General features: G+C 35.7%; 1 protein-coding gene and 1 long non-coding RNA gene across 12 annotated transcripts in view; one reads left to right on the top strand and one right to left on the bottom strand.

The window, feature by feature from the left end:
• LOC101715865 (E3 ubiquitin-protein ligase XIAP) overlaps nt 1–5,587 on the top strand; it is a 47,699-nt gene extending 42,112 nt beyond the window's left edge. For 8 of the 10 annotated variants that reach the window (XM_013077899.3, XM_021240568.2, XM_013077898.3 and 5 more), the window contains one exon: nt 883–5,587. In XM_013077899.3, the coding sequence (XP_012933353.1) occupies nt 883–1,076 (194 nt within the window). In that variant the 3' untranslated portion in view covers nt 1,077–5,587. The remainder of the gene's footprint in view (nt 1–882) is intronic. The other 2 variants (XM_021240571.2, XM_087199778.1) reach the window with 2 other exon arrangements.
• The window catches only part of LOC147821588 (uncharacterized), a 51,870-nt gene continuing 38,643 nt past the window's right edge, over nt 3,653–16,879 (bottom strand). For both annotated transcript variants that reach the window (XR_015446808.1, XR_015446807.1), the window contains 2 exons: nt 6,126–6,375; nt 3,653–4,232 (listed from right to left, as the gene is read on the bottom strand). This is a non-coding gene — a long non-coding RNA (uncharacterized LOC147821588). The remainder of the gene's footprint in view (nt 4,233–6,125; nt 6,376–16,879) is intronic.

Raw genomic sequence — 16,879 nt, 5'->3', positions numbered from 1 at the left:
CCCTGTTATTTTTATGGTGTGTTTGTTAGCATTTCACAAAACCTGTTTTGGGAAAGGCTAAATTAACCAGTACTACAGTGTCACCTATCTGTTGATGACACTCAAATCTGTTATCTCTAGATAGAGACTTCTGACCTCAAAATTTGACTCTCCATTTGCTTACTGGATATTTTGGGGGGATGCCCAGCAAACACCTCAAAAAATACCTGAAAAAAAATCCCAAACCTGTACCTCCTTCTATATTTCCCATTGTTATCACCATCTCCTTGTCAGCCAACTAGCGATCTTGAAGTCAACTTTAGTTCTTCTTTCTTCCTCACCTCTCAAATCCAAATGCCGAATCCTCCTTGTCACACTGCAGTCCATCTCTTTCTAGAATGAGATGTGTCCTTTCCATATGCTTCTTTTACCTAACCCTTGCTTTTCTGCTGACAAATTGTTACCCATGCTTAAATGTCACTTCGTGCTTCTCCTCCATGAAGCTTTCCCCAGCTAGCCTGAAGAGACGAACTTGTTCATCTTGTCCCAGAGCACTTTGTATGCACCTTTATTATAGCACTTATCACTCTGTACTTTATGCTTACCTCTATGGCCTGCTCTCACATCCTCTCCCACAAGCTATTTAAGAACATATTCCATGTGTGAGTCATACTCATATCTCTCAGCACTTGAGTGTCTGGCGCACAGTAGGGGTTCGATAAATGTTTCAAACAATTTTTTTCAGAGAATTTAAACAACTAAGAACATCTAGGGCCGGGTATGTAGCTCACCGGCACAGCCACGCCTGCCTGGCAAGCGCAAGGTCCTGAGTTCAATCCCCAGTACCAAAAGAAAAAAAAATAGAACATCTAAACCTAGTATATTTCTTTTCTCCTTCTGCAGAGATTAGTACTGAGGAGCAGCTAAGGCGCCTACAAGAGGAGAAGCTTTGCAAAATCTGTATGGATAGAAATATTGCTGTAGTTTTTATTCCTTGTGGACATCTGGTCACTTGTAAACAGTGTGCCGAAGCCGTTGACAAATGTCCCATGTGCTACACAGTCATTACTTTCAAGCAAAAAATTTTTATGTCTTAATCTCACTCCATAGTAAGCATGTTATGTTCTTATTATCCTGATTGAATGTGTGATGTAAAGAAACTTTAAGTAATCAGCATTGAATTCCATTAGCATTTGCTACCAAGCAGAAAAAAATGTAAATAGCAGTGTTGTAGTTGGCAATCTAGCCTGGAATTTCTGGGTTTTTCAAGTTATTAACTGCTATATCCAATTTTTTCATTGTTATTCAATTGAAACTAGACTAAAAAGGATCATAATGTAACTGCTCGTACTGTGGATTTGTAGTACGCTGACTTAGTTTCTAAAGTGTAAGTGAATTAATCATCTGAATGTTTTATTTTTTGATAGGCTTAACAAATGGAGCATTCTGCATAAACATGGAGATTATAGTTAAATCTCTACAGTCACATAATTTGTTTTGTGTGAAGAAGGAATGAACTGTTCCACACTGGTGGAAAGATAGGGATATTTTTAGATATTTGTCTTTGTGTCTTAGGATTCTGTCCATTTTCTTTTAAAATTGCAAACATACATGTGTGAATGATTTTAAAATGATTTTGCCATTTTTAAAATGGTTTTTAATGATAGAATACCATCTAGCCAACATGTACTGACATTGATGTCAAAGATATATTAAATGTAAAATGCAAGTGGCAGAACACTGTGTATAATATGAGGTAAAATCAAGGTGTATGTATTTTGTATCTATAATAGAGTGAAAGATTTGGAAAGATACATCACATGAAATTGTTAACTGTGGTTTTTCTTGAGGGGTTGGGGTTTGGTCCCAGAGGGATTTTCTGGGGCCCTTCACTGTCTAATTTTTTTCATTTTGTTCAGTTTGAAATTTTTGTAAGTATGTATCACTTCTGTAATCAGAATTTTTTTAGAAAGTATTTTACTGATTTAAAGGCTTAGGCATGTTCAAACGCCTGCAAAACTACTTATTGCTCAGCTTTAGTTTCTCTAATCCAAAAAGGCAGGGCAATTAACCTTTTTGGTGACAATATAAAATTTAAATGTTTGTATGTTTTGCCTGCTTTGTGGATGAAAAATATTTCTGAGTGGTAGTTTTCTGTTAGGTAGACCATGTCTTATCTTCTTTCAAAATAAATATTTCTGATTTTGTAAAATGAAATATAAAATATGTCTCAGATCTTCCAATTAATTAGTAAGGATTCATCCTTAATCCTTGCTAGATTAAGCCTGCCTAAGTCACTTTACTAAAAGATCTTTATTAACCCAGTATTTTAAACATCTTTCAGCTTATGTAGGTAAAAGTAGAAGCATGTTTGTACCCTCCTTGTAGTTATAGTGACGGCTTTCCATGTTGAGACTCTCATGGCATCATGTGAGTTTTTACTGTTAGGGTGATTAACATGTATATTGGACAAAATGTTAAGTCTTTTCCTCTACCTGCATTTTTTGTTGTTGTTTTCTTGACTAGTAATAGTAGTAGATACCTTTAAAAATGTTCTCTCAAGATCCTTAAAAACCTCTTGGAAATGATAAAATAGTAACAGAAGAATAGTTGTTTTAAATATTTTTTAAGAACTTGAATATGCGTCAATATGAAAGTTTAACAGTGCTTCATAGAATATCTGGAATTTACATTCTCGAGGTAGACTTATGTAACAGCAAATAGGGCATTTTACTGCAGAGAACTGTTTGAGAGTGAAACTGTTAAAAATTATATTTTTATTATATTTTCTAAGAAAAAGTATTGTTATGTTCTTGTAACCTCTGTTAATTTCTGTTAAGTGATACTTGTATAAAGCATTGCAAATTTAAATGAGATTTGCAAAAATTAAATAATCATTGCCCTATTTTTGTTTTATTATGTAAATCCTGAGTTCCCCTTTGCTCTATCTTCCACCTAGGTTTGCTTATATATTCATTAAGTTGAATTTGATCTATATGGGCAAAGCTTTAAATTTATATTTAAAGCGTTCTATAAAGGGAGAAGTGTTAAAAATATTTTCTCCAGGACACTTCAGGCCCAAGTCAGCTAGGTAATAGAATCTAGTTGTTAGCCAAGGGTGGAACTGAATTGTTTCAGCATAAGGCTTTCACTGGTCTGGAAACCTCAGTTCATTAAAGCTCTTCTTTAAAACTTGTGTTTAGAGTTAAGCAAGACCTTTTTTCTCTCTCCATGAGTTGTGAAATTTAATGCATGAAGCTGATGTGGCTAACAAGTTTATTTTAAGAATCGTTTCAAAATGCTGTTGCTTCAGCACTCCAACTTCTAATCAAATTTTTTGGAGACTTACCAGAGTTTGCCTGTATTCACACTACAAAAAAGCACTGGATCCTTTCTAATTGTACAAAAATTGATCACTTGCAAGGTCAAAAATATAACCAGATCCAAATCACACTCTCCCTGGAATAGTTCTCAGTAGCTTACATGTATACATTTCTTTTCTGTATAAAGTTCACTTTAGGACTTTGAATTCAACACCTGTTTTACTACATTTTAGTGATGTGAAGATTGAAGTTATTTTGTAATAACTAGTTATTTTATATGCAATAATTTAGTGTTGATTAAAAACTTTGTCTTCACTTTTGAGAAATGATTTTAGCATTTATATAATAAATTCCAGTTTATTCATTAATAGCTTTGTATTGCCTTTCCTGCTAGATTTGGTTTTTCCCCCTCCCTTTGGTTAATGGCTGAAGTGGGTAGGGTGAGGTTGGCAGGTGTATATAACATATTTTGGCCATGTGTATTATGATATTTTGTTGTTTTTTGTTATATTATTTAAATTTAGGTAGTTTTCCTGTTTTCATCTTAATGGATAAAAATTTGTATTTTGAGCTCTGAAGGCTACCATCCTAGTGTTAGTTGTCTGGGTTGCTTCCTTTAGACCGAAATCATTGTTTTGTTACTGATGCCCAAATATTGATTTGACAAAAGAGGTGAAGGGAGTGGAAGAATGAGAAAGTTGTGCGTCATTGCCATTAGAGAACTCCAAAAATGAGAAGGAATATTTGACAAGCATAATTCTTTTTAGTCAAATCTGCTGTTTAAAAGGAGGTAACCTCCAGGCAGGTGGCTCATGCCTATAATCCCAGCACTCACCTGTAATCCCAGTGCTGGAGAGGCTGACGCAGGAGGATTGCTGTGAGTTTGAGGCCAGCCTGGGCTGCATAGTGAGTTCAAGGCCAGGCTGAACCCTGTCTCACAAAACAAACAAACAAATAAATAAAGGTAAATATTTCTTCATCTGTGAAATGAGAATAATACCTATCTTCCAAGGTTATGAGAGTTCAAGGAGACCATATCTTTAAAGCACCTGCTATAAAAGTTAATTCCCATCCTAATACTCTTACCCTTCCGTGGGTTTACCTTGACCTAGAAAATTCCACTGAAACTTATTATAGTAAGTAAACGAATAGGTCAAACTCTTAAAAATATTTAAATTCTTTAAAAAATTTTTTCAAAACAATTATTCTTACCAAATTCAGTCTAGCTTTCCTAAACAAAATTGACTTAGCCACACCCTAATAATCAGTTTTCATTTGAGTTATACACTTAGTACAATATAGATGTCTGTCTCAGCATAATGGAGTCATAGAGGGTCAGAGCTGTAAGTGACTTTAGAGAGTATCTAATTCCTCCCCTTCATTTTACAGGTCAAGCAACTGAGGCTCAAGGGAGAGTTAATTTGTTCAAAGATATATAGCTAATTAGTGGCAGACCTGTGACTGGGACACAATTTGAAGGTGAAAAATTTTACCAACCTACCTGTCCTGGGAAGTCTCAAATTTTTTTTTCAAGTATTTTTTCCACTGTACCCTAACTTTCACTACATACTAAATGACACTTTATAATTGATATAATAGGACAATCTTAAATACATATATCTTCAAATTAGATAATACTACATTAATGTTTGGGTGGTAAGATTCTATTTTGAAGTCTACAGTTTGCAGAGAGGCATACAGATTTTTGGCATTTACTACATGATTATTGTATATCATTTAATGTAACATTAAAATTGCTATGTAAAAGCCGGGCATGTGTGGTGGCACACATCTGCAATCCCAGCACTCGGGAGGCTGAGGCAGGAGGATCTGGAAGTTCAAGGCCAACCTGAACTGCATAGTGAGTTCAAGGGCAGCCTGCACTACAAAGCGAGACCCTGTCTCAAAAGAATAAATAAAAAATATTATTATGTAAGTATATTTTACCATCTTGTCTATACTTAGTAACATATTTGCATTTTTATTTGCTATAGCAGACTTCAATGTAATTTCTGTTAAGATTTTGTTTTTCATTACTGTGACACAATTTAACCTGATGTCTGATTCTTATATCATTGTATTAGTATTGTGAATAATCATGTGAAATGTTTTGAGAGAGTACTATATTTGTGAATATAATTTTATGACTTTTAGTTCTTTTAGTAGGACCCATTCCATCGATATGGAAAACTAAGAAAATTGATATAATCTGGCATTTGTTGTAGATTAAAGCTTATTTTTCTGTGAATGAAACATATTCAATAAAGTACTATTCTTTAAAATTATATTGTATTACTTTGCATTTGTTTCACTTTTTTTTTTTTACTTGGTAGTTCTGGGGATTTAAACCAAGGCCTTCATACTGATCTACATCCCCAGACGTTTTATATTTTTTATTTTGAGGCAAGTTCTCATAAGTCTCTGAATTGCCCAGGCGGGGTTTGAACTTGAAATCACTCTGCCTGAGCTTTCTAGTCTGCTAGGATCAGTCTGCTGGCCACCGTGCCCAGCTTGCTTTACTTTCTTAGAAGACAATAAAAGTAGCCCTTTTAAAAATACTAAAATGGGGGCCGGGGATTCAGCTCAGTGGCAACACGCCTGTCTCCTAACCACAAGGTCCTGAGTTCGATCCCAGAAACCACCAAATAAATAAATAAATAATAAAAATACTAAAATGAGGGTTGGGAATGTTGCCTAGTGGTAAAATACGTGCCTGGCATGCATGAGGCCCTCGGTTTAATACCTAGCACCCAAAAAAGGGAAAAATATTTTAAGTGTATGAAAATATGAACAATAGTTTTCCCTCTTTCGACAAATACTGACTTGATTGATCCAATAGGTAGTCCAGTTAGTCATTGAAGCAAAATTTGAACAAGCACGTAACAACCTAAAAAACCACTGTCCCTTTGAGGCAGGCAGTGAGGGAAGAATTTTGAGTTTGAACCTGCAGCCCCTCAGAAAGTTTCAGAAGCTGTGGGAAACTGGTGGGATAGAGTGACGAAACAGCTGGGGATGTCACTCAGAAGTAGATCCTTTCCCAGTACAGACGAGGTCCTGAGTTTGAGCCCCAGCTCTGCAAAAAAAAAAAAAGAAAACAAGGGAATAAAAGATCCTGTGACAAAGGGAAATTTAGAAGTAGATACTTTGTGTCTACTCCCCTGCCCACAGTGGAGGCTCCACAGAAGTGTTACTACATAGGGACTGGTTATCTAATTTTTGACAGTATTACCAGGTATGTGAGAGACACCATAAGAACCTTGTCATAAATGCAGTCTATATTACATGTCAACTACATTTTCAACTAATATTAATGAAGATGGGGATTCTTAAAACTTCTATTACACGAAACTAAAAAGTGTAATGAACCCGTGGTACTGTAAGTTTCAACAGTTACCAACATTTTGCCAGGCTTGATTTACCAGTGTCTCCCCCACCCACCTACAAATACTCTAACAGCCCAGGAACAATACTTGTTTCTCCTGTAATTACTTCCTTACCTATTTTTAACAGGTAAGAAAAAAGTTTATATAAATGTTTGTATTTTTATTGCTTGGCATGGTAACACATGTCTGTAATTCCAGCACTTTTGGGAGGCTGAGGCAGGAAGATCACAAGTTCCAGCTCAGCCTGCATTACATTGTGAGACTCTGTCTCAAACAACAAAAAAGGGTGAATTACCATTAGTAATACCATTTAGTAGTAATACCATTACTACTGCTGAATTTTGGGGGAAGGGTACTGGGGATCAAACTCGGGACCTTGCACTTTAGAGGCAGGTGGTAGCACCCCTGAGCTAAAGCCCCAGCTCCACCACTGCTGAATTTTAATGGACATCTAAACAATCAATAATCAACTCCAAGCCAGGCATGGTGGCAAATGCAATCTCAGATCCCAACCCACATTCCCAGCCTTGGCAACTTAGTAATATATCTCAAAAATAAAAATGAGCAAATAATTTTTTTAAAAAATAAAATAAAAACAAGAGCTGGGGATATAGCTTAGTGTGTGGGCCACTGGCTTCAATCCCCAGTATCGCAAAAAGAGAAAAAAAAATTATTTTCCCTCATTGAAGGGAAATAAAATCCCCCCAAACCTGACATCATTTTTAAAAATACTGTGGCTGGGGTTATAGCTCAGTGGTAGTCCACTTGCCTAGCATGCACAAGAACCCAGGTTCAACACCCAGCACCATAAAAAATATTTTTTTACAAACGTTTAAACCACATTCTCACTGTTTCACTTGGCAGTTTGCTTATAAATTATGGAATTAATACGGTATTAATAACAGTAGGTTAACTGCATGGTATATGTGACTTAGTAGTTCTCAGTGTAGTCCCGGGATCTGTATGACCTGAGAACTTCTAAGAAATTCTATTCTTTCCTTTTCCATTATGTTTATTGGTACTTTTTAGGTATACAATACAGTTACATTTGTCATTGGGATCTTGTACCTTTCCATGACGTATCTTGGTTCTTATTTTTTCCCCCTTCCCCTGCCCTCCCTTCACCCCCTCCACCCTTCCCTATTTACAAAGACTTTGTTTCTTTATTTTTCTTTTATTCATTTTTCTTTTTCCTTCTTTCCACTTCCCTACCCATCCCACTTCCCCTACTCCTTTAGACTTTTTCTTCCTACTACACAATATCAATTTTACATTTTTAAATTACAATATCAAGATTTAGAGGACATTACCACAGATTTTACAGAATTTAAAAGGATATAGAAAGCATATTACAAAAAACTTTTTTGAAATAAATTGACAACTTCTATGAAGTACCTTGGAAGACAAATTAATGAAACTGACTTTGGAAGAAATATAAAATTTGAATAGCACCTATTAAAGTATATTCCTAGCTTGAAAACCTACCTATATGACAACAACAGGCTCATACACATTTTAACTGATGAATTGTATCAAACATTTAAAGCAGAAAAAAGAAGGACCACTTCTCCCCTCATTTTAGGAAATCAACATTGTGCTAATCCTAAAACTGGATAAAGATAACAGAAGAAAGTATGAACATAGATAAAAATTTGTTTAATAAAACAAACTATTACAAGTCAGGTCTGGCAGGATATAAAAAGTGGTTTTATTATAGGGATGGCAGTGTTAGTTCAGCATTGGAAGATCCACCCCCATAAGTCGTCATTTTAACAAGAAAGGAAAAAGCCATATGATCCTGTCAGTAGTTGCAGAAAAAGTACTGCACTAAATTCCACAACTGTTCATGGTAAAAGCTATCAGGAGTCTAGAAGTAGAATAGAACCTTCTCAACAGATAAAAGACATGTACTCCACACTTCCAGAGAGAACACCTTATATGAATGGAAAAGATACAATGCTTTCTCCCTAAGGTGGGGAACAAGGGCAGATGTGCGTACTCTTCATCTGTCCATTAAACATTGAAACATGGGCCCAAAACAAAATAGTCTGGCAATAAAAATAAACAAATAGCATAGGATTGGCAAGGTAGAAGTAAAATCTTTACATGCAGATGAAATGACCTTCTACAGAGAAAATACTAAGAAACCTCTAGGAGGCCCTAGAACTTGTATTTGAATTTAGCAGGATTAGAAAACACAAGGTATATATAAAAATTCAGGTCTATGTATACTTGCTATAAATGAAGAATTGGATATTGAAATTTAAAAGCTATGTAGGAGTACAAAGGACCTGGAAAAGTAAAAAAAAAAAAAAATAACTGTTGGAAGACATTTATTACCTAATTTTAAGACTTCCTCTAAAGCTACAGTAATCAAGGCAATGTTGGTGTAAAGAGAGACATAGATCAATGGAATAAAACAGAATCTAGAAATAGAACCACACATGTATGGTCCACTAATTTTTGACAGATTATTCAACATTAACATTTTATAGAACATTGACTCAACAGCAGAGGAAAAGATAGTGTATTCAACAAATGGTACTAGAACACCTAGTATCCATATGTAAAAAATTAATCTCAACCCTTTATTTCCATACATAAAAATAACTTGAGAGGATCTATGAACCTAAATATGAAAGGCTAAAACTAAAACTTTAAGAAGAAATTATAGGGGAAAATCTTCATGGATTTAGGGTAGGTAAGAATTTCCTAGGATACAAAAAACATGATGTATAAAAGAAAAAAATTGATAAATGAGATTCCATCAAAATTTAGAACTTTAAAAGACATCATTAAGAAAATGAAAAGTAGTCCTTAAACAGAACATAATAATAAACATAACATAGGTTATAATACATATAACCTATGACCAGAATATATAAAGAACTCTTACAGGTAATTAATAGACAACCCAATTAAAAAGTAGACACAAGAAGATGATAAATACCAGTACAGCACAAGGAAATGTGTACAACACTAGAATCAGAAAAATACTAATCAGTAGAATAACAAGATCATATTATACACTCATTAGCGAGATTAAGTTAAAAGTTTTAAAAGAAATGTCAGTTTAGGTGTGAACCAGTTCAAACTTTCTATTACTGCTAATGTTAATGTAAAATGATAAAACCATTTTGGAAAACAATATAGAAATTTGTTGTGTTACTGTTAAGAACCAACAGTTCTGTTCTTAAGTTTTTACCTAAGAGAAATGAAAACACATGTTTACAATAGATTTCTACATACAAGTTGACTATCTCTTATCTGAAATTCTTGGGACCAGAAGTGATTCAGATTTTGGGTTGAAATCCACTTGATCTGCAGAGGATAGCTATTCCTGCTTTTTTTCGGGTTCCTGTCTCATGGAGTATTGTTTTCCACCCTTTAACTTTCAGTCTATGAGTTTCTTTTTGAATTAAGTATGTTTCTTGAATCCAGCATATTGTTGGATCTTGCTTTTTGACCCATTCTGCCAGTCTGTTTCTTTTGATTGGTAAATTGAGACCATTAACATTGATGGTTATAACTGATACATACTGACTTATTTTTGTCATGACTTTTTCTTTTTGTTGGATTTCTCCCCCTTTGGGTTTAATTCCTTGTCATGCCCGATGGATTCATTCTGCTGGGCTTCCTGGGGTTGTGATCCTCGTTGTCTTTGCCTAGATTATTATCTAAAATTTTTTAGAGTGCTGGTTTGGTATTCATGAAGTTTCTAAGGTGCTCTTTGTCATGAAAATGACTTATTTCTCCATCAATTTTGAAAGATAGTTTTGCAGGGTACATGAATCTGGGTTGGAGGCTGTTTTCCTTTAGGGCTTGGAATATGTCACTCCAAGCTCTTCTTGCCTTGAGGGTTTGCCTTGAGAAGTCTGCTGTGATTCTGATGGGCTTTCCTTTGTATGTGATTTGTTTCTTTTCTTTCACTGCTTGTAGAACTTTGTTCTTCTCTTGGGTTTCTGGAATCCTAACTATTATATGCCTATGTGTAGATTTTTTTTTTATCTAGGCTAGTTGGAGTCCTATATGCCTCACTTATCTGTATGACAAGTTCTTTTTCCTTGCTTGGGAAGTTTTCTTCCATCAGTTCTGTGAACAGTTTTTTTATGTCATCTGCACTGTCTCCTGTTTCTTCACTGACTCCGATCAGTCTTGTTATTCTTCTTTGCATCGTCCAGCAGCTGGTGGATTGATTTCTCATGGTCCCTTACTATTTTAAAGAAATTTTTCTTTTCCTGGTCACTAATTGCAATCTTATCTTCTATATCTGAAATTCTGTCCTCACAACATTGGCTCATTCTGCAGTGTAAAATTTCAGTGGAGTTTTTAATCTCCTGGAAATCTGTTTGCATCTGTTTTATGGATTCCATTTGTTTCCTATGTTGGGATTCCATCATGTTCGTCAGCTCCTCTATTTTTTTATCTGTGTCCTCTCTAGATTTATTAATCATGTCTTGCACTATAGGCACAATCTCTGCTGTTATCTGAGAAATTATTTCTGATTTCATTTTTCCCAGTTCCTCTTTTGTTGCCAGTTCAAGGAGTCCAGGTGTTTGAGTATCAGATTGTTCCATCTTGTTTCCCTTTGGGGTTACTTTAGGTGATCTGGAAGTCTAGTTTTGAGACTTGTTTACACGTCTTCTCATTTCAATGGGGGGCAGGGGGGAAATGTGTGCTGCTGGCTCCCACTTTGCTCACCTCCTGGGTGCTGGTGGAGGTGGTCCAGCAGCCCAGAAGGTTCACCTCCTCTGTGCTGGGGGCAGCTCTGCTCCTCGGCGCTGCTCAAATTCTTGATTATTACACACAGTATGTATCACACCATACACATGTACTAAAACCATAATGTGCTGCCTTAAAGATGTACAAATACGTCTCAAAAAAATTCAAAGTTTGAGTCCCCTACCCAGAACTACTGAATCAGAAACTTTGGCATTTAACTCAGATACCTGTGTCTCCCCCCGCCCCCGCCATTAAGTTTATTGGTACATTTTAGGTATAAAATACAGTTAGATTCATCATTGGGATCTTGTACCATTACATGAGTATCTTAGTTCTTATTTTTTTCCCCTTCCCCTGCTCTACCTTCACCCCCTCCACCCTTCCCTATTTGCAAAGACCTTGTTTCCATTTTTTTCCTTTTCTCATATTTTCCCCTTCTTTCCTTTCCCCTACCTCTCCCACGTCCCCTGCTCCTTTAGACCTTTACTTCCTCTTACACAATGTCAATTATACATTTTAAAAATTAAAATATTGAGACCTAGGAGACATTACCACAGATTTTACAGAATTTAAAAGGATATAGAATGCATATTTCAAAAATCTGTTTTGAAATAAATTTGACAACTTCTAAGAAGTACCTTGGAAGACAAAATAATGAAACTAACTATGGAGGAAATATAAAATTTGAAAAGCACCTATTAAAGAAAGTATATTCCTAGCTTGAAAACCTACCTATATGACAACAACAGGCTCCTTTACATTTTAACTGATAAATTATATCAAACATTTAAAGCAGAAAAAAAAAAGGAACACATCTCCCCTCATTTTAGGAATTCCACATTGTGCTAATCCTAAAACTGGATAAAGATAATAGAAGAAAAAAGCATGAACCTAGATAGAAATTTGTTTAACAAAACAAACTATTAGAAGTCAGATCTGGAAGGATGCAAAAAGTGGTTTTGTTATAGGGATGGCAGTGTTGGTTCAGCATTGGAAGATCCACCCCCAAAAGTCATCATTTTAATAGACCAAAGGAAAATGCTATACGATCCTGTCACTAGTTGGAAAAAAAGTATTGGAGTAAATTCCACAGCTATTCATGGTAAAAGCTATCAGGAGACTAGAAGTAGAACAGAACCTTCTCAACAGATTAAAGACATGTACTCCACACTTCCAGTGAGAACACCTTATGTGAATGGAGAAGATGCAATGCTTTCCCCTTAAGGTGGGGAACAAGGGCAGATATGCTTACTCTTTATCTGTCCATTAAACTTTGAAACCTAGGCCCAACCAAAATAGTCTGGCAATAAAATGACACAATTAGGATAGGATTGGCAAGGTAGAAGTAAAATCTTTATATGTAGATGAAATGATCATCTACAGAGAAAATACTAAGAAATCTCTAGGAGCCCCTAGAACTTGTATTTGAATTTAGCAGGATTAGAAAACACAAGGTATATATAAAAATTCAGGTCTGTGTATACTTGCTATAAATGAAGAATTGGATATTGAAATTTAAAAGTTAAAGATACCTGTGTCTTAAGGAGCCCTCTGTGTTGCAAGCTGAAGTTTGAAAACCAGGGCTGAGGACAGAGCACCGTGGTAGAGCACTTGCCTACCATGGGTGAAGCCCTGAGGCCCTGGGTTCAATCCTCAGTACTGAAAAGTTCGAAAACCAGTGCAATGTGTTCTGAAGTATGAAATGAGAAAGAACTAACAGACTGAAAACTGAATCAAATTGATGTAGCTCTCTGAATATGTATCAACCTCACCTTTTCTCCCATTAACTCATTGTTGATCCAATTGTGTGTTTTCTCTTTGAAAGAAAATATGCCTTCTCATGAAGATATAAAATATATCTTGTAAAGCCTCATCTAATTCTACTTTTCAAGAATAGTTTCCTGCATATAGTATACAAGGCGTGATTGAAAACTACGGTGAAGGCTGAGGCAGGAGGATCATCTCAAGTTCGAGGCAAGGCTGGGCTACATAGTGAGTTCAAGGCCAGCCTGAACTACATAGCAAGACCCTGTCTCAAAAAAGAAAAAAAAAGAATGAAAACTATGGTGTTTAAATTTGTAAAAGATATTACATTAAAGGACATATTGCCATTAATCCCTCTTAAAGTACTCCCCCCCACTTTGAACACGTCCCATCATTCTTGCTACAATCTGAGGCAGCTCTGGAAGTCCTCTTTGGTGTCTTTAGTTGCATTGTTGTGGCTGAACTGATTCAAAATGTTTACCTTTCATGGTCATTTTGACTTTGGGGAAGAGCCAGAAGTTGCATGGTGCCACATCCGGTGAATAAGGTAGATGAGAACACACCCTAATATTTTTACAATCCTGACTCCATTGGATGGCACACAGCAGTAGCACTCACCGTATTTTTTTAAATCACACCTCATAAAGACACTCACAAAAGAGGACTTCCAGAACTGCTTCAGAAAGTGGCAAGAAAGATGACATAATGTGTTCAATGTCAGGGGAAGTACTTGAAAGGGTTATTGGCAATGTATCTTTTACTGTAATAATTTTTTTAATTTAAAAATTCACTGTATTTTTTTTTTCCTTTGTTTTGTTTTGGAGACAGGGTCTCGCTATGTAGTCCAGGCTGGCCTCGAACTCACAGCAATCCTCCTGCCTCAGTCTCCTGAGTGCTGGGATTACATGCATGTGCCACCACACCCAGCCATTCACTGTCTATGTTGACCACATTTTGTATGTTAAGCTTTGTAATGAGAATGTCTTCAACCCTGTCACTATTGAGTTCAGAATAGCCCAACGTTGCTCATTGCCATTAAACTGTCCTTCACACAAGCAATGAAAGAGTTAAGTATTTGAACGCTCACTCATAAGTGCTAGTACAACAGCTACCAGCTGAGATTGTACAGAACAGATCTGCACTTCTAGAGAGAGCCAAAGCTTCAGTGAAAGGTGAGCCATTAATTTGGAATGAGAATTTCAGAGCTGAAAGGAGTCAGCCTCTCTAATTCATAGTAATTAACAATTCTGAACTCTTTTTTAGCTCTGAAATTTTTAAAGTGTGGCAAAGAAGACAGAGGCTTGGGCCTCTAAACATCTTCAGAGTTGTACAAATACACACACTTGTACAACTACATTGGTCTCTACTGTGACCAAAATAAAATACTTAAGATAGGTGAGACTAGATGACAGCCAGTGTACTTAGTTTTCTTTTCTTTTTCTCCAAAACATTGATTTATTTATAACATCCTTGCATAACCAAGCCTTTGTAATAGATTTGGTCTGTTTAGAGATTTTTTAAAAAGAATTATCCTAGTTAATTTGAGATTTCCAAGACTCTATATGCGCCATAACTAATGACCACAACCTGTACTTGTTAATTTTAAGCATATGAATAGGTATTGGAAGAATGATGATTAAAAACAAGAAATAAGAAGGGTCCAGGGATTGAGCTCAGTGGTTCTGCTGCCTGCCTCGCAAGTGCAAGGTCCTGAGTTCAATCTATGGTACAAAAAAAAAAAAAAAGAAAAAGAAAAAGAAATAAGAACCCAACAGAAATAAATCATTAATAGTTATTTTCCTTTGAATTTCCTGGAAGAATTTAAATTTGCAAAGAAAGACTAGGATATAGTTATTGATATAAGATATATTGGATCAGTGATCTTGCTTCAAAATCTAATTCTTATTTCAGCAGTCTTTTCTGTCCCAAAAGTTTGGCAGTATTGGCGATCAAACCCAAGACTCATGCATGCTAGGCAAGTGCTTTACCACTGAGCTATATTTCCAGCCCCTACAACATGTATTTTACATGCAAAATTACAGATGTTAATTTGTTATGTAAACTTTTATTTTGGTAGTCATTTTTCTTTAAGTGTGTATCGTCTTTTCCTTAGCTTTATTCCATTACTAGGTACTAGGGATTTCTTTTTAATTCCACTAGTTTATACAGGAGGCTTTACATTTTTGCCTAAGGCATCAAAAATGTATTTTCTCATTAAACACTGGAATTTTGTTTGGTAGAGATTAGGCTCTGCTGCCGCCAGATTATTGACAATTGTATTGAGGGAAAAAAGAAAGAAGACTTGAGTATGTTCATGAACACTTAACTGATGTCTCAGAGGACCAAGTATTAAAAACAAAAGATTCCAAATCTCCCAGCATAAAGTTAATCTTTTGAAGTAGAGAAAAACTAGACAAAATCATTTTATTTTTCATTAACCAAACATTATACATGGATTTCTTAGTAAAAATTTAACAAGGCTCATGTCAATCATTAAGTAAAGAGAATGACCTAACTCATCAGGAAAACCCATTTCTCTTCCAATTAGATTTTGTTTTTGTTGTTGTTGTTGAAATGAATGATTCTTGCTATCTTTATTCTTTGTTCTCTATAATAAACTTTATATGAATTAGGTTTTATGTGAGCTACATGAGTTATGTGAAAAGACTTACTAAATATGAGTTATAAATCAATATTCAGTTACCTGAAATGAAGTATAATGAAAATATTAATACATGGGGTAATAATTCCTGTTCCACCTACCTTAGAGGTCGATTGTGAGGCTCAGATGAGAAAATGTACATGAAAGAGATTGAAAATGTATAAACCTTCTACATAAGTGCAAGGAATCATTCGTCTAATTAGATTTTATTAAACTAATTATGCGGGCCGTGGATTTAGCTCAGTGGTTTCGCCACCTGCCGCACAAGCACAAGGACCCAAGTTCAATCCCCGGTACCAAAAAACCCCCCAAAAACCAAATAAATAAAGATAGTATAAACCAATTATGGGTTAGTTTCACAAAAAATGAGAGTTTTGTACCAGTGTCTGGTTAGTAAGGGATATAGGGTAATGAAATTCATTTGTACAATCTCTTGGCCATTTCCATAGCTCTCAAAACCCTTTATGTGCATTATCTCTCAGCCTTCCCCTCTGCTTGGTTACTCTTTGTGTTTAAATTAGAAGTATATGGGTAATGGCATGGGGATAATTGGAGAAATTTTTGCTTTGTACAGTTGTGGAAATTATGTTTTTTGTTTGCTTGTGTTTGTGCTGTACTAGGGATTGAATCCAGGATTACATCCCCAGCCCTGTTTATTTATTATTTTGAGACAGGTTCTCACTAAGTTGCTAAATTGCCCAGGCTGTTCTAGAATTTGTAATCCTCCTGCCTCAACCTCCCAGAGTGCTCAGATCACAAGCGTGCACCACCACAACCAGCAGAAAATTATGTTCTTAAACCCTGCTGTAAGGCAGCCCTGAATAGAGGCTGGAGGGATGGCTCAGTGGTAGACGATTCACCTAACATGTGCAAGGCCCGGGGTTTGACTCCCAGCCCTGAAAAAAGCAAGTAAATAAACAAGTGGCCCTCAAATAAGTTGACGTGGGTAGTCAAGTCAGCTCTGTTTTATAACATGTGAAAATAAGAATATGTAACATAAACTTAGGGATGACAATTTGTTCTTCCCAAGGATCTCTTGATACGTG

This window comes from Heterocephalus glaber, unplaced genomic scaffold (genome assembly GCF_053883595.1).
Source record: "Heterocephalus glaber isolate CG9 unplaced genomic scaffold, H.glaber_assembly_v1.0 deba00001729, whole genome shotgun sequence".
In the NCBI taxonomy this organism is placed as follows: Eukaryota; Metazoa; Chordata; class Mammalia; order Rodentia; family Bathyergidae; genus Heterocephalus; species Heterocephalus glaber.
This window is presented reverse-complemented; position numbering and strand designations above follow the sequence as displayed.